This window comes from Castor canadensis, chromosome 5, assembly GCF_047511655.1.
Source record: "Castor canadensis chromosome 5, mCasCan1.hap1v2, whole genome shotgun sequence".
Taxonomy (NCBI): domain Eukaryota; kingdom Metazoa; phylum Chordata; class Mammalia; order Rodentia; family Castoridae; genus Castor; species Castor canadensis.
Genome location: NC_133390.1, coordinates 71865623 through 71891542, shown reverse-complemented (window position 1 = coordinate 71891542; position 25920 = coordinate 71865623). Strand labels below are relative to the sequence as shown.

Below are 25920 nucleotides of genomic sequence, written 5' to 3'. Positions count from 1 at the left end.
CTCGCTTTATCATGGGATCAAAGTCCAATCCCATTGTTGTGTTTGCCCTTGATCTAATGTCCACATATGAGGGAGAACATATGATTTTTGGTCTTTTGGGCCAGGCTAACCTCACTCAGAATGATGTTCGCCAATTCCATCCATTTACCAGCGAATGATAACATTTCATTCTTCTTCATGGTTGCATAAAATTCTATTGTGTATAAATACCATATTTTCTTAATCCATTCGTCAGTAGTGGGGCATCTTGGCTGTTTCCATAACTTGGCTATTGTGAATAGTGCCGCAATAAACATGGGTGTGCAGGTGCCTCTGGAGTAACCTGTGTCACAGTCTTTTGGATATATCCCCAAGAGTGGTATGTGCAATACATTTTTAATGGAATGCTACCACCCTGCCACCATTTGCTCATAACATAGCACATAAGCAAGAATCTTCACAAAGTAGCCCCAACCTCTCTCTCCAACCTCAACTCTACCACACAGATGCTCAAGGCAGTCTGGCTTAGTCATCATTCTCCAAGCACAAGCACTCTGTATTCTCTAACTTCATGCTCATAATTAAGTACTGCTGAGTTCTCTCCTTTTTATTCTATCTATCATTATAGTATTTATTGTGTTATTTATTACTATTTCTCCGACTAGACTATAAAGTTTCATAAAAACAAGAACATGTCTTCTGCAATACTATATTCCCAGAATTCCAAATAGGGCAAAGCACATAATAGGTCATTAAAAGATATTTGCTGAATGATGCCCAGTTTAACATGCATGCTGAAGAGAGAAATGGATGGGAATCTCCCATGTATGAAAGAAGGTTTAGGAGACAACCCATCCTAGATGAGACTTAGGGGTCCTAAATCTCCATTTTTTCCCCTTAGCACCTATAAGGCTACCAAAGTCACATTTCTTCATTCAGACCCACTTATTTCTCCTTTTTGTGGATTCATAGCACTCATTTAGCAACATGAAATAATACCTTGTGACATCACATAGATATATTGTAGGTGTTATAGGAACTCATTTTGCAGATGAGGCAGTACTGTCCACAGGGAACCATGACATATTAGAAATAGAAGAAATCCTACTGTAAGTAATCCATCATTGGGTAGAGGGACCACAAGAGACTCAGAGAGGTTGCTACTAGCTCTTGGTCCTTTAAGATCCTTTTAGAAGTTTGAACTGTAAACTCTCTAAAGGCATAAATCCTACCTTCTACCCTAAATGCTCCCTGCAATGTCTAGCCATCCATAGACATTATGACTGTCACTAATAACAACACAATATTTATTGCTTTCAATTTCTTTGATAACAAACTACCTCCAGCCACAAGGTGAAAAGCAAACCCATCACTTATACTAGGAATTCAGCTGCTCTCTGACCACCAAGTTAAACAATGCCTGTTGGCCTTCAACAACCATTAAATAAGCCTCAACAGAAGAGCAGACCCTGAGTGGCCATGCCACACCCATGGTAACAGCTCTGCTTTACTGTTCTCACATCATGGTAACTTCTACCCCACTGGATGGAAACCTCATACCAGAACCTCACAGGGCAGCTATCAGTGTCCTTCCCCCAGGACTTGGCCTAAATACACTTTGCCTGGTGATCTCACACCACAGACAAGGCATCCCAGTGATATACTGTACCATCTGCTGACAAAAGAGGCAGCTAGACACTCAGTTTAACATGCATGCTGAAGAGAAAAAAGGATGAGTATCTGCCCACTTGTATGGTAGAATGTATAGGAAACAACCTATCCTAGATAGGAATCAGGGTTCCTAGATCTCAGTTTTTCCCTCAGCAGCTCTGTGATTTTAGCAAAGTAATTAACCTCTATGAGCCAATTTCCCATCTGTGAAATGGGAACAGATGTGACCTACCTCACAGATGCATAATGAAGTCCAAAAAAAAAGGGTAAGATAGTTGGAATTATCAAATCATTACTATTTTCTTTTAATGCCTTAACAATGCCATGATAATCCATTGTTTCCTGTAGATTTCAGATATTCTTAGCCGAAGTTATTTATTAGGTTTCTTATTAGGATATAACTTTGAGCTAGTATCTAAGTGAAAATGCAAAGTGATGATTGGGACGAGGACCTGTCCTTCACACTTGATGGAAAAAGACGATCCCCTAGAAGCATCAAAGCTCTCTAATAGCTGCAGAAGCCCAGGAGGACAAGCACACATGCACTCGGCATTTATTGGTGTGCCTCAGGCACTGGTCACACATCTTAACTTCTTCAGTACTCATGACAAGCCCATGAAGTATACATTATGACTGCCCACAGGGGGACACTGTAAATCACTGAACACTTGCACCTGAGTGCACATGTCTATTCTCTGAATAGAACCAGGAATAACTAGTAAGAGAAGTTTTTTCTAGAGGACATGGGGGTCAAGAGGCTTAGAAAGGGGAGGAATATGGATCATCTATAAGAAAGGGAGGCTTCAGGCATTTAAGAGGAAGCACAAGAAAATGTGAAGGTTGCTAGGGAGGCTGTGGTAGGGAAAAACAGGACATTGTTCTGTGATGGTGTTTCAAGCAGTCCGGTATTCAAACTGTTTATTAGACAAGAGCCCTTTAGGAAAGTGATCTTGTGCCCGACGTCAATTAGGTAACTGTAATATACATGTATTTGTGACTTAAAAAGCTAAGTTAAACTTCTTTCCCTCTTACATGAATACTCAGCTCAAGTGGAAAGATGACAACAACATAAACTCTCAGAAAAAAAAAAAGACAACATAGGAGAATCACCCAATGTACGTTTCATACATGTGCTACATGCTTTTCTCTTCTTTTTATCACTGTCTATACAAAGGAAGGAAGTCATAAAAGTGGGCCCAAAGAATACATACACAATGCTGGGTACACACATGCAATGGTTAACAAGAACAGGGCAAGCTATTCCAAGGTGAGCATCCAAAGTCCATGGCAAATAAGGACTGGTCACAAGCAGATGATCTAAGCAGAGACACCAAATGTGAACCACTCAGAAGTCAAAGCTGTGCAGATAACTGGGCAGCAAACAAGCCAAAGCCAGGGCATTTGTCAGTCAGAAGAGTCAGGGGCCAGGAAGAGGCTACAAGCATGGTAAGGGCAAGCCCAAAGCGAAGATATGCCCCCAATTAGGGAGCCCTCAGTCAAGGCCACATGATCTAGCTGTCTTGTTTTTTAACTTTCTTTTTTTTTTTTTGGTGGTGATGCTGGAGTTTGAACTCAGGGCCATATGCTTACTAGCCAAGTGCTCTACCACTTGAGTCATTGTCCAAATCCTTTTTGCTTTAGTTTTATCTTTCAGATATAGTCTCAGACTGTTGCCTGGGGCCAGCCTTGGATTGTGATCCTCCTAGATAGCTCTGCCTCCAGAGTAGTTGACATTACAGGTGTGCCTACCCACGCTGGCTCCTCCAACTACCTCGTGACCCCACACTGAACCTGGGCAGAATCAATCCTTGGATTAGAATTTAGGAAGTCTGAAGGCTGAGACAACAGAGAATGGTTGGTGAGGAATAGACCAACTCTAGTGAAAAACTCAAGTAGGTCCCCAGCCAAAGTAGAGCCCAGTAGACCATGAAATCTTGTGGACAGGTATTCTCCTCACCTCCATCTCTCCTGAAGGAAGAAAAGGATTTTCCTTTCTCTAATTCTAGCAGAATATGTGCAGCAGCCACCTACTGCTTAATGTAAATTACACTGAACAAGTAAAGAAAGACTTCTGACATCTACAATGACAAACCACCATCCCTATCTCCAACAACCAAGGCAGCCAGAACCAGGAGTTATAAAAAGCAAGCTGGGGCCAGACAACTTCCTGGAGCACTGGTAAATTTTCTCCCTGGAAATATGAAGGAAAGTCAAAGTTTAGTTAGGCAATGATAGAAAATGTTTATAATTTCTAAAGAAAGTTGCATGAATTATACCCAAAAGACTGGTTCTTTTACATTTTGTTCTTTAGTACATTCCTATATTTACTCCTGTGTTCACTATTCTCACATAGTGACTGATTGTCTCATTTGCTTTGTTATTTTGCCCCAGAGTCATCTTTGCATTCACTCTCTGGCATCATATTAAATGATGGTATCAAGCAGCTCCCAAGCCTGGCTGTCTATAGAGCCCTTCCAAGACACCATTGTCCAGCCCCCTTCCAGGGATTCTAATTCAGTTGACAGGTGTGGGGGACTAGAAGGAAGAAAGTAAACACTGCTTTCCAATAGCTCCCAGATGAATCCCAGGGACACTGAGAGATAAGAACCAGTTGGTTTCTGGTCCCAAATCCTAAGCACTTTGTGGTAGTCACAGGAATGAGGACAAAGGCCCAAGAAGAAATTAGCTGCCTAAAACCTACTATAAACCTGTTGTAAATTCAACCTATCACTTAGATTTTCCAAACATCAGTCACTTTTGTCCTTATAACCATTTTTACCACATCCACATACCTCCTACATTGTGATTTCTTTGGTATTGTTTTAAAAATTAACTCCATTTTTAAATTAAGTTCGTTTTTAAAAGTAACAGGTGGGGCTAAGGGGGTCTGGATCGGGTGGACATCCTAGCAGGCATTGGGCAGAATAGATTGTGCCAAGCAGTGACCAGCAAGAGAAGCTCAAACAACAACAAAATGTATCTTATGGACTAGCAGTGGTAGAGGTTCCAGAATATTGGAAACACTGCATGATGCTCTAAGAAAAAAGAACATCAGTTTCTCCCTCTTCTTCCTTCACTACCAAAAAATTACATACAAACAAAGGAATGTGAACTCCCACCTGACAAGGTCCCTGTGGATATACCAAAACTCAACAACTAAAGGCAACATTACTTTTCTTAGAATTCTTATCTGCATGAGCTCTTTTCTTTTGATGGACAGCCCTCATCATGTAACCATCTCCTCAGTGGATTTCGGTAAGCGCAGACCAGTCAGCAGAGTTGACAAATGTCCAGTAACACACACTGTAAACACAACCTGTGATTAATGAAGATAAATCGTCAAAATATAATCTCTGAGCAAGCCGATGGCTTGTTATCACATAAATCCTTGCATATTGTTCAGTACAGTCCTAGAAAACATCTTTTTTAAAAATCCTACCATTAGCTGAACAATGATATGGGAAGCAGAAGATTTGTCTGCAGTCAGCAAGCACACACTATTATGTCTTTGTAAAGTTAATTTCTTCCCCAGGATGTATTCCAATGTTTCCTCTCTTTTCCCAGGTGTGTCAAATCACAGACATTTCTCCTCCAGTCACAGCCAAGGAGGTGACTCAGGCCACCACACAGCTTGTCAATTATTTCAATTTCCTGAGCTAAACTCATTATTTCCCCCCTCTTCTCATCTCTTATGCCCTCCTCACTTTCTTAAGGTCTTCAACTTTCAAGATGACAAAAGGCACGACAATGATAAGGGCAAAATGACATAAAATCCTGAAACTGATAAAGGAAGCTAAATTCTGTTTCCATAGAGATCTAAAATAAATGTTTTCACTGCTCTGTAAGGCAGGTTCATGATTCATTTATTCGTTTGTTCATGAGTTCAACAAATATTTATTGAGCACACTGTTTTCCATGCAATATCAGTTAAGATCAGTTACTAAAGTTACTATAACCAAAACTGTTTGACTATGGTTGTATGTACAAATGGACATGTATAATACTAGAATACCCCTGAACAAGAACTAGACAACAGATCAGGAGCTGCTAGTATAAAGTCTCATGCTGAAGAAATCACACAGACACCATTTATATGAAAGGCAATAAACCTTCCAATGATAGTCACCAAACATGCATGGTAAGACATACGAGTCTATCAAACAACTTTTACTATCTGGGGAACCTATCAATTCATAACTTCATTATGCAGGACACTTTTACATGAACTAACACAATACATGTCCCTAAAATTCTATGATGTCAGTGTTATTAATATCCCCATTTTCAGATTAATAAGCCAAGGACAAATCATCTAATCAAGAGCACTTAGGAAGGGATGGACCTAGAACTTGAACCAAAGTTTGCGATTCATGATTCAAGCATTTTATAAAAATTGAAAATAAATTATCATTATAGCTTATACATTAACATCTAGTTTCTTCTTAACATCATAATATGCTAGCTTGAATCTTCCTTTGTTCATATAAATATAAATTTCCTCTATAAGCCTCTAACAGTTCTTAATTGTTATTATATACCACCTGTTCCTGTCTTTCCCAGGATGCTTATAGGAAAGTAAGAATTGACTTTAATGAAACCTAACATTTAAGGGTTAGATGTGTTTATTCCAGGAACTTGGAGCTGTATTTCACTTGTAGTTTCTCACTTTACCCCTACAGCAACCCCCCAAGTTGATGCTACCACCCACCATCATCATCTCTTCACGAATGAAGGAAAGGAGGCACGGACAGGTTAAGAATCTTGCCTGAGATCCTACAGATAAGAGGGGGGTTTTCTTCCCTTCCCCAAGTCTGTGATCTCTACTAGTATGAAGTTATGGCTCCCTTCTTTACATCCTCACCTCATCTCAAGTCTGGGCTCCCATGGGTCTGTTTCTCAGTGCTAGTGAAAGACTGCTTTCCCCATGTGCTGGTTTGGTTTCCTTCATCTTTGATGTCTCCCCTGGATAAGGATCCTGGTTCACCTGCTCTGGGGAGCCCTCTGCTTCCATCTGGTATTGACCTCCTAGCATAGTTAACTATTTCTGATAGACATGAACACACCTTGGGGGTGTATAGCAGATCTTTCCCAAGACCATCTTTTTCATCAGGGATTTGGTCTCACTCTTGCCAAAACTTCTTAAAGGAGCCAAAACTCTAAAAAATAACATTCAACACTTTAAAAAACAATTACTAAACAATGTTTACAGTGGCTTTTCCTTACAAAAGAATGTCTGCATTTGTGTGGAGATTTTGATTGCATTAATAATGGATGGTGAAATGTATTAATATCAAGGTTAACTTGACAAATAAAACTGGCTCTCCTCTCCTTTTCACTGGCCACAAATTCTGTACCAGCTTTATCTACAGAAAATGGACAAAGAGAGCTGTCCTCAGGACAGGTGCTGTAGGTAGCCAGAGAGAAACTTGGCATCTACTAAGCACCTAGTGTATACACTAGCTATGATGCTATGACATGCAGGAATTAAATAATAACTCTACCTACCATAGCAGATAGGTCCTGCCATGCCCATCTCACTGATGGGAGAACAAGCTCAGAAAGGCCACACAAATCCACATAAGGTCACAGAGCTGGGAAGCAGCAGAGCTAAGATTTGAGTCTACATCTTCTTGCCCCAGCTTCTTGCTACAGAGACCGTTCTTCTTCCTGCACTGCTTCTCAGATGCTCTATAGAGAACCTGGCAAGGTGGAGTTTAACTTATCTTTGACTATAATACTAAGCCTAATGAAAACCCAGCAAGAAATGCAATACTGTTATACAGCTGCTTCCCAAATGGCCCTGTGCTCCCCATTCCCAGCCAGGTCACACATGTCCCGGAAAAACAGCCTTTCTTTACTTCCCAATGGGTTTACTACTCATTGCTGGTTCATTCCTTCTCTTCTTACTCCCACTCCCTTCTCTGCTGTTTCTCTCTCTTCTCTGCTCTCTCTCTCTCTCTCTCTCTCTCACACACACACACATACACACACACACACACACACACACACACACACACACACACACACACACACACTCACCAGCATACACATATATATTCATGATACCTCGATCCAGCAGCCGGAGCAAGCGAAGATACCAGAGATACCACTGGTCCCAGAAGCGGTCCGTCATCCCACCCTGAACTCATCCTTCACAGCCAGTCCCCTGGGCAGAGCCTCATCCCACCACCACCATGGACTTGAGGAAGCTGGAATTGCTGGATGTTGGGCTTACACACAGCCTGCTCTAAGCAAATGCCTGCCTGCAAAGACAGCCACCAGTCCTCCCACACAGAGGCTGACTCTGCCGGGAGCCCGTTTCACAGCAACAAAGGAACAAATGCAGAACAACGCCGTGTGCAGACCGAGCCTGCATGGACCCAAGGGGAGGTTGGAGATGCGGGGGAGGGAGTCAGGGAGGGCTTTTATAAACAGGCAAGGTTTGAGGTGGTCTTGGGAATGAAACTCTACATTCAAGGCCATGTTTTAAACTTTAATCCAGTATCTCCCACTATCCTGACTTCCCCTGCCTCCCATGCAGAGGCCAGTGGCTCTTCCATTAAAACAGACTGGATTGAAGTCTGGACTGGTCTCAAAGTCCAGGATGGCTGATCATCTGTCTTCCCAGTCCAGAAGGCCAGGAGTCTGACGACCTCACTGTGGGGACTTTAGGCACTCCTCACCCAAGACTGCCAGACCCACATGATCAGAAAAAAGCTATTGATCCATTCATCCTATGGCCCTTCATAGATCCTATTAGAGAATAGACAGCATGGCTCTGAGTTCCCACTGCCATAATTCATATCCTGGTTACCACTTAACAATTCCTGGCCTTCAGCAAGTTATGTCAGTTCCCTTGGCCTCAGTTTTCTCCTCTGTAAACTGGAGAGACCAGTATTCGCCTCATACTGCAAGACTCAAAGGAAAGGAGGAATATGGTGTTCCTGGCATCACACCTGGTAGACTGTGGCAGATCTAAGGCTCTCCCTTTCCTCTCTCCCTCTCCCTCTTGCCAGATGGATCCTCAGTTTCTCACACTTCCATCCCTAGGGTCCCATGCTTCTGTTCCTGTACTTCCTGCCAGAAGTGCTCCCTCCCACTTCCCTGTCTCATCAAGGCCAAATCCTTCTAGTTTTTCCAGTGTCCAGCTCAAATGCCATGGAATCTAGGCAGCCTTCCCTGATCTTCCCTCCTTTATGTCACATCGTTTTCACTTCTCTTTTTTCTTTGCATATGACTCCTCTTCCTTACTGGACCATAAACTCCAGGTTAAGATCTGTTTTTTAACCATTATATCTCACAAAGTATCCTTCACAAATATTTACATGATTGATAACTGAATGACTGAACAAGCAAATGAGTCTGGGTGTCTCACAGAGTTCCATTTGTATAGCAGGGAGAAGAATGGACTATGCGGTCTCACTGTGTAAGGCCTATAGAAGGGTAGTAGGTGCCCTGTCCTTCCCCTCCTTAAAGTTTCTCAGTTAGTGGGCTAGTCACACACACACACATGATGAGGAGTCCTGCACACAGGAACAAAACCTGAGGGGACCCCAGGTCTAGGACAACCTCATTCTCCAGCAGCCATATGCATGTTCCTCACAGCTTTTGTTCAGCCTAGGCCATACTAGCAATGCCTTCTCACATCCTAACAAAAATTCTGGACTCCCAGCCCCCTGGTCTCTGTCAGCATTTGGTGAAGCAGATCTCCCTCAGCATTTGTTCTTCCTAAGAATCCAAATAAGACAGGCTGCAGGTTTCTGTAGGACTCAGCCTGGGGAGAAGGCATGCCCAGGGGGCAGGAGCTAGGAAAGAGATGGAGAAAGACAGGCAGAGTCACAATCTCTACCCCTGCCCAGCACTTACTGCTGCCTCATGGTTCCTTCCTAAAGGCCAGCTTTGGGATAAAGCAGAGATATCACCCCTCACCCCCAGAAGCTACCACTCAGGCTCTGTTAGTATTATTTGTCATTACCTTAAATGGACAAGACTCCAGCAAGTAGTTAACATAAGAATGCAAAGCTCCCCTCCTCTCTCCAGAAAGAAGTGACCCACAGTCTCCCATTTTGTGAATTAAAAAAAAAAAAAAATCCATTGCTCACATGTGGCCAGTACTTTGTAGTTCACAAAGTACTTTCACATCCATTATCTCCTTTGGGCCTCTTAACAGTCCTGAAAGGTTTGTTGGGGAATCACTTTCCCCTATCTATAGAAGAGCAAACCCATGTTCCAAGAGATTGAACAACTTGCATAAGGTCAAATGATGTGTAGGTGCAATGTGCCTCCCAGGAGTGTCTCTAGGGCTCAGTTCTCTGGGGAAATAAAACATCTTTCCCAGAGAGATGATGCCCTCACAGTGGGGCTATCTGCCAACAGCTATTCTTAAGAGGCCCCTCCAGAGCAGGGTTGGCATGCCACAGTGACAGAGTGAGTAGAGGGTCTGAGTATAAACATTTACTGACCAAGAGAGCCTTTGATCTTTTTCTTTGGCCCCTGGCTTATGGCCTCCAAATAAGGACCCCAAAGTTGCTTTCCCCAACAGAACTCAAAAGAGGGAACTTAAAAAACTAAATTCTCCCAAAACTAAAGAACCAATAAAGAAATGGGCAAGTGAACTAAACAGAACTTTCTCAAAAGAAGAAATTCAAATGGCCAAAAAACACAGGAAAAAATGCTCACCATCTCTAGCAATAAAGGAAATGCAAATTAAAACCACACTAAGATTCCACCTCACCCCTGTTAGAATAGCCATCATTAGCAACACCACCAACAACAGGGGTTGACGAGGATGCTGGGAAAAAGGAACCCTCTTACACTGCTGGTGGCAATGTAAACTAGTACAACCACTCTGGAAAAAACTTTGGAGGCTACTTAAAAAGCTAGACATTGATCTACCATTTGATCCAGCAATACCACTCTTGGGGATATACCCAAAAGACTGTGACACAGGTTATTCCAGAGGCACCTGCACACCCATGTTTATTGCGGCACTATTCACAATAGCCAAGTTATGGAAGCAGCCAAGATGCCCCACTACTGATGAATGGATCAAGAAAATGTGGTATCTATACACAATGGAGTTTTATGCAGCCATGAAGAAGAATGAAATGTTATCATTCGCTGGTAAACGGATGGAATTGGAGAACATCATTCTGAGTGAGGTTAGCCTGGCCCAAAAGACCAAAAATCATATGTTCTCCCTCATATGTGGACATTAGATCAAGGGCAAACACAACAATGGGATTGGACTTTGAGTACATGATAAAAGCAAGAGCACACAAGGGAGGTGTGAGGATAGGTAAGAAACCTAAAAAATTAGCTAGCATTTGTTGCCCTTAACGCAGAGAAACTAAAGCAGATACCTTAAAAGCAACTGAGGCCAATAGGAAAAGGGGACCAGGAACTAGAGAAAAGGTTAGATCAAAAAGAATTAACCTAGAAGGTAACACACATGCACAGGAAATTAATGTGAGTCAACTCACTGTATAGCTATCCTTATCTCAACTAGCAAAAACCCTTGTTCCTTCCTATTATTGCTTATACTCTCTCTTCAACAAAATTAGAGATAAGAGCAAAATAGTTTCTGCCGGGTATTGAGGGGGTGGCAGGGAGAGGGAGGGGGCGGAGTGGGTGGTAAGGGAGGGGGTAGGGGCAGGGGGGAGAAATGACCCAAGCATTGTATGCACATATGAATAATAAAACAATTTAAAAAAAAAAGAAATCTAAAATGGGAGACCTAGACAGAGAGAGGCTGTGGGAAGATTATCTACATGTAAGACAGACAGTCCCCATGTCTATGTGCACATTGTATAAACTGGAAATCTGCAATGGTGCTCCATACCCCATTCTTGGGAGAATAAGAAGGTAGCTGACTCTATTCCCTCCTTCTAGTAATCAAGGGCAAAATATTCCACACAGCCTCATTTTCTAAGGGAAAGTGAACAAAGACTGGTAAACAACATAGTTGTAAGCACTTCCCCCACACATAGTGAACCCAAGAACATAAGTATTACCATTTGGACCAGGCCCAGAAGGAACCTATTCAGGCCAGAATTTTGCTTCAACCCATCAAGCTGGGCTCCTCAGAGCTCCCCAGCCCACCACTGCTCATTTCTTCTACTCCCATGGAGCCTCATAAGCCTTCCTTTACATACAGGCCCCCAAAAAGTTTAATAAAACATTCCAAGAGACTGCCAGAATTGCCATTTAGCTGCAGTGCAATTAGACAGGACAGGATTTGGGCCAGGACAGAGCCCTACTAATAGATTTGTTCTTATTTTGTCTTAAACAATGCTTTCACAGTGGCTCCTTCTTTCATTATGGTCAAAGCAAGCCAGCCATTCCTGTTGGCATGGTTCCTCCAGCCCACCTCCCTGGCTACAGAGACATGTTCTCCAGGGACAGGCAGTATCTCTAAGCCAGGAATACCTTTCTACTGCAGAGGGCCATTGCCTTTCTAGATGCTCAGCGGTTACTCAGTGTCATAACAGAGATGTGTTCCTTTCTCTTCAACATTCCTTGGCACTGTTCTTTCTCCCTGCCTCTACCCGCCCCAACAGGAAAACACTATGTTCCCAACCAGATAAAGCGAGCATAAGTGAACGGAGCAGAAGGCAAGCAGCACTGAGGGAAGAGAGAACCAATCATGTCCCAAATCTTTCCCACTCACCTCCCAGGGCAATGACCACTGTTGCCTCTGCAGCACTGACCAGCTCCTTAAACCCTTGGAGCTACCTGACAAATGAAGGCCACACAAGAAGTGATATAGTTACTGATGTCTATGAACTCAAGTGGAGATTGTCCACAGACATGGTTTTCTCCTCCTACCCCACCCCAGGAAGTGGGCTCCACCAGGCTGCCATTTTGCCCTGCAAGCTGCGCTTTAGTTGCAACATGAGCAAAACACTCCAGCAGACACCATCGTGAGCCACCTCCCACTGCACTTCTGTCCCCTTAGTGATCAGCTCCCAAGTAGCAAAGGGAAGCTGATAGCAACACATTCTCAGAGATGCCATCCAGAGCTTAGGATGGACACCCACCAGTCTTTCCTATGAGATCCCGGTGTCCCCAGGTGAACAGGCTTTTTAGGTCCACATCTGAGGACAGTATCTAAAACAAGTATCACCTAGACACTGAAATTTAAGTCCACCTCTCCCAGGAGGCCTTTTCCAGCTAACCTCACACATGCGCTATCTCAAAGTCCTCAAACTTTAATGGGCAGTAGAACCACCTTAGAGGGTTGACGATCCATGCAGATAACAAGGCCTCACTCCCAGAGGCCTGCATTTTTAACAAGCTCCCCAGATGATTCTGAGATGGTTATCTATCTGCTTCTGTCACTGCTCTCCCCTCCTATCCTCATTGCTTATTTTATTTAATTACAAAGCTCACCTTATTCATGGATTTATTACACATGTTTTTGACCAGGCACAGTCAAAAGATAATAATTTTTTTAAATCAAAAGAAATTTCAAAAATAAAAATTTTTAATTCCCACATGCATTATGAAGCTCACTTGATTCAGAGAAGCTCTCAGTCTGTCCTGCGTTGTCAGTGGGTTTAAGTTGTTATGTGATCTGCTGAGTGTGTCCCTACCCTTGATTTTATGAAAATATGCCTCACAAAAAGCAAATGGTACCCAAAAAGTGAGGTGAATGTGCTTAATTTAAATGATAGAGTGAATATTTTAGATTTATTGAAAGGCAACATGTCCTTAATGGAAGTTGGATGGCATTATGGGAAAAATGAATTAAACATCTGCAGTGCTCTATGCATCCCAAGCATTCATGGTTTTTCCTTAGCAGTGGTCTCCTTGGAACCCACACCCATGGATACCAAGGGTTTCCCATATTTTGGTTGAATTCTAGAATGCATCCCATCTGCCTAGGAGTCCAGGAGGAAGGGGACTTTGAGTTCCCTATTAGAAGAAGCTCTCCTGGAAAGTAAAGAAAGACCCAACACAGGGCTTGAGACAATGTACTGAGAGACAGAAATGAGCCTCAGCTCTCCACAGGCCCCAAAAGATGTTCCTTCCGCCACAGTTCTACCACAAATCTGTATAATGGCTTTAAGTTGTACCTCAAATATCAGGCCAAACAACAGGGGGAAAGACAAGAGCTAATTAGCCTGTCTTACCTAGATTTTATGCAGCTTTCATCTCCAACTTCTGCTGAGGTCTTTATTCTCCCTTGGCCAGGGAAGACTTCACACAATCTCTTACTTCACCAGGCTCTCAGCCACACTATTAAACAGGGGAAACTTAGTCCCTCCCTTGTGCCTTCTCTGAAGATTTCTAGTTCACCCAGCAGTCACTATAACACCCAGGCCATACTGACTCTCCAGCCATAAGATCCCACCCTAACACCCCCTAACCCAAAACTAGACTCCTCTCCCCTTTTTCTGCATTATAAAGCTTACTCATTCTGGGCCCCATTCCCTCTTGACTGAGTTCCATACAAAATATTATAATACCATCCCCTCTAAAGTATTAGTGATAAGGGCTTACACTTTAGGTCAATCGAAGTCCAGCCCTCAGGGAGGCAGGGGAGTGGGTATTTGAGGCAAGAAGCAGGTTCCATGGCTCTCTTCCCTAAGTCTTCATAGGCATATCTCTATCAGGTTATATCGATGATGGCAATTCACAGAAGCTGGGGCTTTGCTCACTCTCCCTAACTCATTCTCCTGACCCACAGAACACAACCACCTGGCTGGCTGCCTTTCCCAAAGCACCTAAATTACAGAGTAGTTCTTCCTCTTTTTTAGTTTGGTTGGTTGGTTGGTTGGTTTTTGAGACAGGGTCTTGCTATGTAGCCTAGACTGGCCTCACACTCACAATTCTCCTGCCATAGCCCCCCTTCCTCCAGTGTTAGAATTACGGGCATGTACTGCCACACCTAGCTGGAGTGGTTCTTCTTGAAGAGAAAAGGAAGCTAGAAAGTAGTTGGAGAAGCCAGCTCAGAACCTGATCCAAGAGGCCTAGGTTATTCAAAGTTCATTATTGCCTCCTACATTTCCCTCCCAGCCAGTAACATTGCTTCTCCATCTCATCCCGCTAAGAACAGGTTCTTCACCCGCCAAAAGAGGCAGTGTAACTCCATGACCTAAAGACACATCAAGCCAGGAGGTTGTTTACCCCTCAAGAGTTTTGGTTTCTTTCACATGTACCTCTCATCTCTCAACCCTGTGAGCTCACCATCAGAAAATCAGGAAAAGTGAAGTTGTCAATCACAACTGAAACATCATCCTTCTCACAGCCCACATGAAGAGCCTCTCACTTCTCTCCTCCAGCTCCTCCAAAAACTTTGCCAAATAGCCCCCCTCAGCACTTCTCCCCAGTAAAATCAGGACCCATACTGTGGAGACTACACTGTGATCAAAAAGAGCCTACTGTATCATTAGAGAAATGTTAACTTTTGGTTAGCATACATTTAAAGCTAACATTTTCTATATTCTCTTGGACTTTTTCTTTTTTGAAAAGTTTACAATCTTTGTATGAGGCAACAGAATTAAATCAGAATATCTGACTGACTGACAAATGCCCCAGTGCTCCCAAAACATAAATATACCAGCTGAGATAACAAGATTAGCTACATACTTGGAATTTGAAATACTACTTCTTTGGATTTTGTTTTTAAAAAGAAAAGAATTAATTGTGATGATTACTTTACTTTTCAGCAAATGAATTCTGCATATGGCTCTTTAAAGTAACAGAAATTCCATAAATCTTTTTGTAATCTTTCTCTTAACTATTAATTTGTAAGCCATCTAGGCTGGGCATTGGAATCAAACCTACTGTGTTCAAATCCCTAATTTTTTCTACCTGAGTAACTTGAGGCAAATCACTGTCATGCCATGAGAAGTCTAAACTACATGGAGACAAACCAAGGATGCTAGTAGGGACTCCCAGCTAGTCCCAGCCCCCACCTAGCACCAACTGTCAGTATGTGAGTAAGGTCACCTTGGAGCTTCTAACCACTCCAAGTCCTTGGTGGATGCTACATGTGCCACAGCCGCCTGGTCAACCTTCATAATCTTAAGAAATGATAAATGGTTGTTCTAAGCCACTAAGATTTGGAGTGATTCTTATTGTGCAATAGAGAAGTAAGACAAGTGATCTGCACATGAAGAACAGGTAATGCCTCAGACTGAATGAGATCACCAAGGAAGTACTGAAAAAGATTGTGCCTCATTTCATTTAGAAGACAAAAAGCATGGCTAGTCTATTTATCTACCTGTCTACCAAGCTTGGAATTAGAATTGTGAAGACAGGGTTGTCACAGAAGGTGTCTAATTAACATGCTTGCTTGAATTTTAAAAAGAAGTCAGATGTTCTCTGACAGGAAGTGAATACATCTGATTTGGCTTCTTGCTTTGACAAGACTTGCCTCTTCCAATTCATATAAATCTGCAGCTCCAAGACTTTGAAGGAAACATATTTAAAGGCTATATACAATATGCAACAGGCCAGAAAATGAATTATTTGCAACCATTTGAGTTTATGGCTAAAAAAGAGAAATTAAATGCCAACATAAATGTGTGAGGGGTACACGGTTTTCAACATTCTTTTAAGGCATATGGAAGCACAAAAGCCTGAAGTCCACTAAACTGTAGTACACTCACATGATGGAACAATATGCAGCTGTTTAAAAATAGTGAAGAGGCTTTCTCTGAATTTGTATGAAAAGATCTTCAAGACGTATTCTTGGGTTAAAAATATAAGGTATAGAAATAGTATAGTATCCCTTATCTTAAATGGTTGGGACCAGAAGTTTTTCCAATTTCAGAGTTTTTCAGATTTTAGGATATTTGCATAGAGTTTACTAGGTAACCATCCCTAACCCGAAAACCTCAAAATCTGACATGCTCTAAAATCCAAAACTTTTGGAGCACCATTTTTTGGTTTCAGGTTTTTAGGTTGGGAATGCTCAACCTGTAGTTAATATTAATCAGCTTTTAGACTCAGATTTTCATTGTATTTGCAAAAGAGACACTGGAAGGATTCACAAGAATGTAACATTAATGGTTACCTATGGGAAAAGTGGCTTGGTAGATAGGCATAGATAGATAGGGGTCTTTATATTGCATACATTTTTGAACATTGTAAGTGCATCATATTTGCATATATTTTAAACCTTCACATAAAAAAATAGAAAAAATTTCAAAAACGTAATGTTATAAAAAATCATCGAGGAAACACCTATTTATGACATTTGCAACAACATAAAATAAAAAGGATTAGTATCTTTGATTTATTTTTTAAAACCCTCCTAAAACCATTAAGAAAAAGTTAATACTCTGGGATAAAAATGAGTAAAGAATTCACAGACAAGAAATACAAATGATTGAGAACAGTAAAAAGATGTTACACTTACTAATGATCAGGGGAATGCAATTTAAAGCAGTAACAACATGCCACATTTTACCTTTCAGATTGGCAAAAACAAACAAACATATAGGCTAACAGAAGAGTAAACTGGCATAAAGTGTGTAGCCTTCAACCCAGCAATTCTACTTCTGGCCTCTCACCTACTGAAATATCTGTAATCTCTGTGTATGAATCCACATACATAACAGTGTACTCTGTAACAGCAAACCCAAAAACAAAACAAAAAAGGGGGAGAGGTATAACCTCTCCCACAATAAGGAATTAGAAAGATAAATCATACTACAGGCACAAACAGCTTAATATGTAGTGATACCAAAAGATGCCCATGCTCTATTGTTGGGTGGGAAAATACAACTTTCAAAATAACTGAAAATTATTAGTATTATTCCTTTTTTGTGAAAAAAATGCAAGGGGGGATACATGCACTGTGATTATGTATTTCAATGAGCACAGAAAAAGAATTCTGGTAGGATATATACCACTGTTAACAGCAAGTATCTCTGAGGACTTGAGGAAGGCAGTTAAATAACTGTTTTAGAAAAATGTATATTATAATTTTTTAGCATAAGCATTTGTTACTTTGGTAACTTTCAGAGGATTTAAATATTTCAACTGATTAAAGTAGGAGCTCAGATCTTTTCTGAAAAGAGGGTTGATCCCTCAGGACCATGTAGCAGTTTCCTTCTCTGCCTCCCTCCTCCCAGCATCTGTAATGTGAGATGGTCCCTAGACAGCCCACAAGTCAGAATCGCCAGTTCCCCAGGCTTATCCACCTGTTCAAGTGCCCAAAAGATGAAGTTCTATCACTATGCCATAAGAAAACACTTTTCACCCTCCACTTTGCTCCACATTCCTCACTTGCCACAAGAGTCTGGATGGGCTCTCCACGAACTTAATGAGCATTCAGTAAGAACCTCAGCTCCTCTCAGACTATTCATTTATTAGCCACTTAGACACCTTAGGGGACTTTGGTCAGTGATAGCAACGATGTTTCATCTCAAGTTTCAGTTCTATCTAAGGGATAGTAACTGTCCAGAGGTTTCTGAGGCCACATGCACAATGAATTGGGAAAGAGCGGCACAGTCAGTTAGTGACATCTGTCAAAGACAAGGTAGGAAGAGCTGTAACATGCAGGCTTTCAAGTAGGACCTCCCTCCTTGTGCAATGGGCTCTGACTCACACACACTTTAAATCTACCATCCCTACTTAGTGTTATACTCTGGATGTAAAGAACTGCAGGTGGTGGGAGATGACACAGGTGAAGGAAGCTGAAGCATGTTCATGACTGGGAAGATGTGGAGAATCTGAGGAAGGGAAAGAGGCCCCTCACAGATGGAGATGTGGCTCCACACAGCTGCATTTGGAGGACTCTGAACATCTGGGTGCAATGCTAGCCTGAAAGAAACCCTAAGCCTGGATTCCATCTGTCACATTTTACTAAGTTATTTATCCCAAAGACTCAACAATTGCACCCATGGAAGAACAGGCCTTCCACAATTTTGAAATCTCCAATTGGGAATTCACTCATCTTCCCTATCCCTATAACCAAAAACAGAAAGAAAAAAAATTTCCAAAGCCAAAAAAAATCCCAGAACTTCACGTGTTGTAACTAAAAACACTCAATAAACAAAGCCAGTCCTTGGGCTCCCTTGGGGAGTAATTGTCTAAGAATGCTTCTTTTCTTACAGCTGGTGAAAGAAAGAGACAGACGTGCTAAGACTGTGTGGAGCTCATCTTGAAAGCATTAATTTTTCCAAACACCCATGTGCAGCAGGCAGCGAGGAGGCTGCTAAGGATGCCCTCTCTGCTGAGTCTGCCTGGGGCAGCCACAGAGTTTTGAGGAAGTGGCTGTGGTGAGCTCTGAGTAAAGAATGGGCATTTGGAAAGCATGGGACCAATGTCAGGCCACCATGACCTGTCACAGGAAAGGGCTGCACAAGGCTTGTGAGAGCCCTGAAGACATGAAGTTGAAATGTCATTTCTAGAGTGGGTAGAAAGAAAGTAAAATCAATACCACCATGTCTTTTCTGGTCCATTCACTGGGGGCCAAATTGGCAACCATCCAAACTATTCTTCTTCTTCACCCATCTCATAATTTGTAGCCCCACAATCACACAGAGTAGAGAAGCACTAGGAAAATTTGGCCAATTTCTGGGTAGTGGTCCTTAAACCATTTCTCCTTCTCCTTCTCCCCATCAAGGATAGGAATCTACAGTGGAGAATGTTATTTGGTCATCCATAGTTAAAACTGTTCTTTGTTGCCCAATCCATTTTTAACTAGGACAAAACACAACAGAACCATCCAATGAGGCAAGGAAAGGCTTCATTATCTGCTGATGAAGGCAGACCCAACAATTAAGCTATACCAAAAGCTCTGTCAGTCTTAACTAGACATCCTCCAAATGGACTACTACCACAAGAGTCCAGGAATATCCAAAGCATGCCAAGATTCCCACAGGGAATCAATGCTACAGACACAAAAACTTATGCTTTATCACCAAGACTCAGGAGTCACTGCCCTCACATGCCAATTCCACCATTCATTAGTTGTGTGAAATTGGTCAAATTACTTAGCCTTTTTATGCCTTTGTGGGTTTTTTTAAATAAAATTAGGATGATGATAGTATTTAAATATGAATAAATATAAAGGGCTTAGAATATTACCTGGCACACAGCAGTTACTATATATGCATTTAGTATTATGATTTCCATTATGATGATGTTATAGTTAGACTTTACTTTCCATGATAAGCTATCTCTTCCCTTTGACCATTGCTTCTGCTCTTCCTCAGCTTTCAACATTGTTTCTACTCTGCCTTCTTCTGTACTGACTCTCTGGGTCCCCAGGAAGGCTTTCCTGGTCCACTCAGCTGGGCTGAATGTCCCTGCCTATGCACACCCATCACACTCTGTACTCTCTCAGAACAATAATACGTTCCACTTCTCTCTCTGTCTGTCTCCCTAACCAGGTCCTGTTCATTGCCATATCCCTAATGGCTGGCAGAGAGAAATCACTCAATAAATATGCATTGAATGAATGAATAATGGAGAGTGGATGATGGGCAGCTTTCCCTCACTCAACAAGCATTTGTTAGGTGCCAAATCTGAATCACACCTTGGACTATATCTGAAAATACAGGAAGGAACAGAACACTCTGGCTGCTCTCCACTAGCTCACAGCTGCATGAACTGTTTTTCTCTTCTAGCAGTAATGCAAGATAAAAGAGGAGGATGAGATAGCCCTGCTGAAGGCAGGAGGTCATCCAGGTACCAGAAGGAAGAAGGGGCTATCAGAGGGGAATGCAGAGAACTTGAACTAAGCAGCAGAATTCCTGATGCTCTTCATCATCCCTGCATATGAAGGATAAATATGGCTGTGCACCAAAGGCTAAAAAAAAAAGTGGCCTCTTCTTTATAAGGATGCTTTATCAATTATCAATCTAACTCATCCAAGAGAAACAGTGGTGAGTTCATTGCATCCACAGTCTGGATACCGCCTTCACCAGACTGTAAAGCCTTAACAACAGAAATCCTTGTTTGTGCATCTTTGTATCCCACCTCACTGTCTGCCATCACATACAGTGTCTTGCTCAGGGTCAAGGGACACTGAAGATTGCAAAAGAGGAACAGGTCACTCATTTTGGGTCATTTCTTCCCTTCTGCATTGCTCACTAATTTTTAAGGTGTTTTTTTTTTCCTTTCTTATCTTAAGGAGAAAAAAAATTAAGGAAGGAAAGGAAAAGGACAGAAAATTGAGGGAAGAAGGAAGTAAGGAAGGGAAAGAGAGAGGGAAGGAGGGAAGAAAGGAGGGAGGGAAAAGAAAGAAGTATTTGATGTTTCTTCTACTTTTCTCTTTGGAAGCAAAACCAACACAAGCACCCCTCTCCACCCCCAAAGTTTGCCTACAGGATTTTGGAGAAGAGCTACTTGACTAGAACTTTAACTGAAGTCTTTCATAGCCCAGGCTCACTGAAAGAAAAAAGCAAAGTTTATAGTGGGAAAAAAAAAAAGCTGAAGCAACTTTTCCTTTCCTTGGGTGATTGCATTACAGATATCTGAGGTTATGTTTTCCATTCTAGGTTCCCTGAAAATGAAGACACACAGGATCTTTTCCTCAATAAAAATTCCAAGCCTGGCCACCTCCAGAATGGCAGTAGTACCCCAGCCCTAAGCACACTGTCCTAGGCAGATGCAGTGCTGTAACTACATACCCTGTACTGAAGGAGGATCTGGTGGAGTCACACTGTCTCCATCTTCTACCTTCCACCCCAGGCCTCATTCCACTCTCACTACCATTTTGAGGGTCATCTGTGTCATGCCTTAGAATAAATTCCAATACCAGATACAAATCTGTTGGAAATTGCCTATCATTTCCATTCTAATAGATAATGCAAAGGAGTAAACCATTCTTTTACCTTTTACTAGTCAGAGAGAACATGTGAGGATGACTATGTGTCAATGTGCACACACATGTGCATAGACCTGTATGTTTTGTGTGTGGGTATGTCTGTGTGGGCATGTCTGTATGTGGTGTCAGGAGTGCAACAGGTTAGCCTGAACAACATCAGAAACATAACCCTTCAGTTTGTCACTAAGGCAGCATGTCTCAGCTATCACACAGTTTCCCTGGTACACCAACTATACTGGGATCAAATAAGTAAGAAGGGCAATTGGGAATAGATAGCTTATTTTTTCCTGGTATCTTTGAGACTGAATGCACTCTTGCATGGAGGTACATAAACACACTGCTCATTAAGCAGTTACTGGGTTCTATTTTAAATGACACAAATGTGTGTACTCTTCTTATTTCCCTCTATGACAGGCCCACTAGAGTAGTAAGAAAAATGTCATAGAACGTGTGTCTGGATTTCTCCTGAGCCTTTGACAAATATCCTCCAAGATACTCTTCAGATAAGATAGTGAAAAACAAGTAGGATGAGAGCATGGTTAGGTAGAATTGCTGCAAGTACATTTCAGGACCCAAAAAACATTTGTTAGTATACCGTGGGCTTTGTATGGGATGTGGAACTCTACCACAGAGCTCTTCCCTCAACTGTTGTGTTTGGCTTTTTTTTTTTAAATTTCCACTGGCAGAATGGCTCAAGTAGTGGAGCTCCTGCCTAGAAAGCATGAGGCCCTGAGTTCAAACCCCAGTACCACCACTACCAAAAAAAAAAAAAAATTCCTGCCATGAACACTATGTCAAAATTAGCAAGAGAAGCCAGGCACCAGTGACCCATGCCTGCAATCCTAGCTACTCAAGAGGCAGAGATCAGGAGGACCGAAGCCAGAAAAAAATATCACAAAAAAAGGGCTGGTGGAGTGACTCAAGGTGTAGGCCCTGAGTTCAAACCCCAGTACCACAAAAAAAAATTGTTAGGGAAACTTTTATGTCTGTGATCAACATTTTAAAACAAAAATGTACACATTACTCCTCTAGGATTCTCATCCTTTGTATCTACCCTACAGAAACATGGGTGCACGAGAGACATGCTGGTTCACAAATGTTCTCTGCAGCACCATTTACAATGGCCTAGAAAAACAATGTTAGAAGAATTACTAAGAAAACTATGGATTATTCATACTGAGAACATACTATGCAGAAGATTTTCAGGACATGTGTGAAAAAATGTTGCAAAAGGATATGTAAAGCATATGTTAACCTCAGACACACATACATTTACAGAGTAAACCATTAAGAGATGTATAAATTTCTGCAGATAAATATATACATATAAATGCATAGAAAGGTCTGAAAGATTCTAGGATTTACCTCCAAAGAGAGAGTAAGTTGGTATAGACTTCAAAGCAGCTTTGGCTTTATCAGTAATGTCTCAAACTCAGAATGTATTTTGTGTTAAACTTGAGTAATTAGCTTTTTCTTTTTACAGTAAAGTCTTGATTTTAGGTCTCAAAACAAGTTCAAAAGTATACCAGGAAGGCACAAACTCTTTGGCTTTCAGTTACCACAAAGCTATGAGGAGTCACCATTGTAGAAAGATTGCAAAGCACTATCTCATGCTACCCAGAGAGCAGCAGAAGCCTGATGTCTAGATAGCCAGCAAGTACCAGGGGTCACTAGGCTGATCATTCCTGGAACACTGTGCTGGACCCAACATAGCAACACAATTAGACAGGGACACTGACAAAGTGGAATGCAACTAGAGAAAATAAACAGCTAAAGAGATTCTGAAAAACATGATATAACAATGATTGAAGAAACTGTGGCTGTTTAACCTCAAAATAAGAAGATTATAGTGAGAGAAACAAGTTCCTTCAACTATTTGAAGGGTTATTATGTAGATGAGGCAATAAACTTTCTTTTTATTGAGGCAGTAAACTTATCATGGATTTTTCTAGAAGTAAATGCTAGAAAAAAATGAACACAAATTATTTTTTCTATTAAAAAATAAAAAGAAGAAACATTCTAACTAATAAGAATGAATGATAACAGACTAGTCTGTCAGGGAAAATCATGAACTCCCTGCCATTGAAAGTATTCATTAGAAGTATTTTCTGTACAGTGAGTGTACATAAAAATATGTTGGATTTCATTTAAGCAAAACCATAGAACCTTTAAGATCTCTGACAACTCTACTAGTCTATGATTCTATAATTCAGTTGCAGAATTGATTTTCAATGTCTATATACCGCCATCAACTCCAAATTCCACAGGTGGTGTACTTTGCCACCAGGTGGCAGTAGATGACTCTGGGTTCTAAATATTAGGTGTGGTCAAAACAAATTATCAATTTCTCAATACTTGGACACACACACACACACACACACACACACACACACACACACACACATACACAAGCCCAAAAGTTGCCCTTTTTAAAGGCACATGCAAGTATAACTCAAAATCTTTCTCATCATTCCATTATAATGACTAATTTAATCCTTGGCACCTTCCTCTGTACATTCCTTTCTTACAGGGTCCAGAGACCCCCTACTTTCTGTGGCCTCCTCTTTCTGGTGTCATGCTTCCTGGCTTGCTTAAAGATCTTGATCTCTGAATCTCCTCTTGATGCAAAAATTTCCTCTGCTTCCTCTGCAGCTGCAGCTGCTACTGCAAGTGCTTCTTCCTAACCCAAAGAGAAGAGCCATCAGGCAGGTCAGAGAAGCACCCTGGCCATTTCCTGCTTCCAGCCTTCCTGTCCTGCATCCACACAGCTGAAGCCACAGAACAAGCAAGCAACAAACAAAAACAGAATGGACCCCACCCTGACAGCATGAGATTATATGATTGTCTTTTCCCAAGTAGAAAAGAACACTTGCCTTCCCAGCCACAGCTGTAGGCTTGGGTGCTGCTTACAATTGCAATACAATCAAAAATCCCTGTTCCCATCCCTGGAAACCTTCAACTTGTGACAGATCATTTCAGAAAACCTGGTACTCAGGAAGTATTTCCAGTAAGAGCTTGTAAGTGAATGCAAATAAACAAGACTTACTAAACTGAGATTTAAAACAGATTCATAAAAATAAGCCATGTTCCTGAATCGAGGTAATGCTCATCTTTCTGGTCTCAGGTGAAACACCTCTTTTTCCAGAAAGCCCTCAGGATGTTAAGACTATGTTCAGTGCCTCTGCCATATGTCCCAGTAGCACACTTTACCTCCCCAACCACAGCCCTGCACCTGCCCTGTCACTATCCTTCCAAACACTTCAATGGTCTCTTTACCTGCCCACATCCCTGTTATACTGCAGGATCCATGAAGGTCCAAACTGTATCCCCTAAACATAGTATGACCCAATAAACATCTGGGAGATGATTTTATATATGTAGACATTACCAATTAATCATTTATGTGGAGCCCAAGTGCAGACAGCTGTTCCACTGAGGGTAACATCCATTCCACAAACATTTCATGAGTGTCTCTTGTGGTATGGTACAGGACAAGTCAAACTCAGGTCCTGGTCTCAAAATGCACACATTGAATAAGAAAATCAAGACAATTACACAAATACCTATGATACAAAGTATGCACAGCCACACCAAAAAAGGAAAGGGATTAGAGAATGGAAAAACAAAGGCAAAGGCACAGAGATCATCAAGTAATTGAAGTAAGTAGAGTTAAGTTTATGGGACAAGTAATGGGGGCCAGAGTGTCATGCTCCTTAAATTATTCCTCTAATTAAATAGTCAGTGTGTGCCACACTAAGTGCTTACATTCACAATCTCATTTATTACTTGAAACAATTCTATGTAAAACATTGCTGTTACAGAAAAGAAAACAGGCTCAGAGAAGTCAAGGAAATTGCCCAAAGTATCACACTCTCTAAGTGGCAGAACACACCTAGGCTATAGTGCTTGGGTACCTGGGATGGCATATTAAGGAGTTGTTACTTTATCCATCGGGAGCCACATGGAATGGGAACATACCAAGGTCCAAGCTTGTGTTTGGGAAATCAAACAGACAATGCTAGGGAGAATGGATCAGGATCAGGCAGGTTTGAAGCAATTGTCCCAGTGTTGTTTCATGAAACTCCTAAACTGGGAGAGAGACAGCAGGACCAGCAAGGGAGTTCAGGGCTAAGGATAAATAGAGATGGTCAAGGATGATCCCATGGGATGATCCCAAGGTACATACCTGAGAGGCTTGAAGGATGGGGATTTGGAAATGACTGGATATGTTATGCATGCCACAGGAAAGAGTAGAAATGAGTGAGTGAAGGTATAGCAGCTTTAAGTCCTCAGAAGCTCCTAAACAGCTCCTCCCCGCCCTCTACTCCTTCCTAAGTATTGCTGTTACCTGCAAAAGCCTCCTGAACTCCCCCAGTTCCCATCTGCAGAGGGCATCTGAGCCCCAGTCACCCACAAAAGCAGAGGGGCAATAATGTAATGTGGGACATCATAGTTATTTCCACTCAGGTCTACTCTCC

At 41.7% G+C, this 25920-nt stretch overlaps 1 protein-coding gene across 22 annotated transcripts in view; it reads right to left on the bottom strand.

The window, feature by feature from the left end:
- The window catches only part of Kalrn (kalirin RhoGEF kinase), a 660017-nt gene that overhangs the window by 585930 nt on the left and 48167 nt on the right, over positions 1–25920 (bottom strand). For 2 of the 22 annotated variants that reach the window (XM_074073312.1, XM_074073315.1), the window contains exon 1: positions 7717–9703. The exons of 17 other annotated variants lie outside the window; for them this stretch is intronic. In XM_074073312.1, coding sequence (XP_073929413.1) covers positions 7717–7783 — 67 coding nt within the window. In that variant the 5' untranslated portion in view covers positions 7784–9703. Of the gene's footprint in view, positions 1–7716; positions 9704–25920 lie in introns of those variants that run through there. 3 more of the 22 variants (XM_074073327.1, XM_074073329.1, XM_074073313.1) reach the window with 2 other exon arrangements.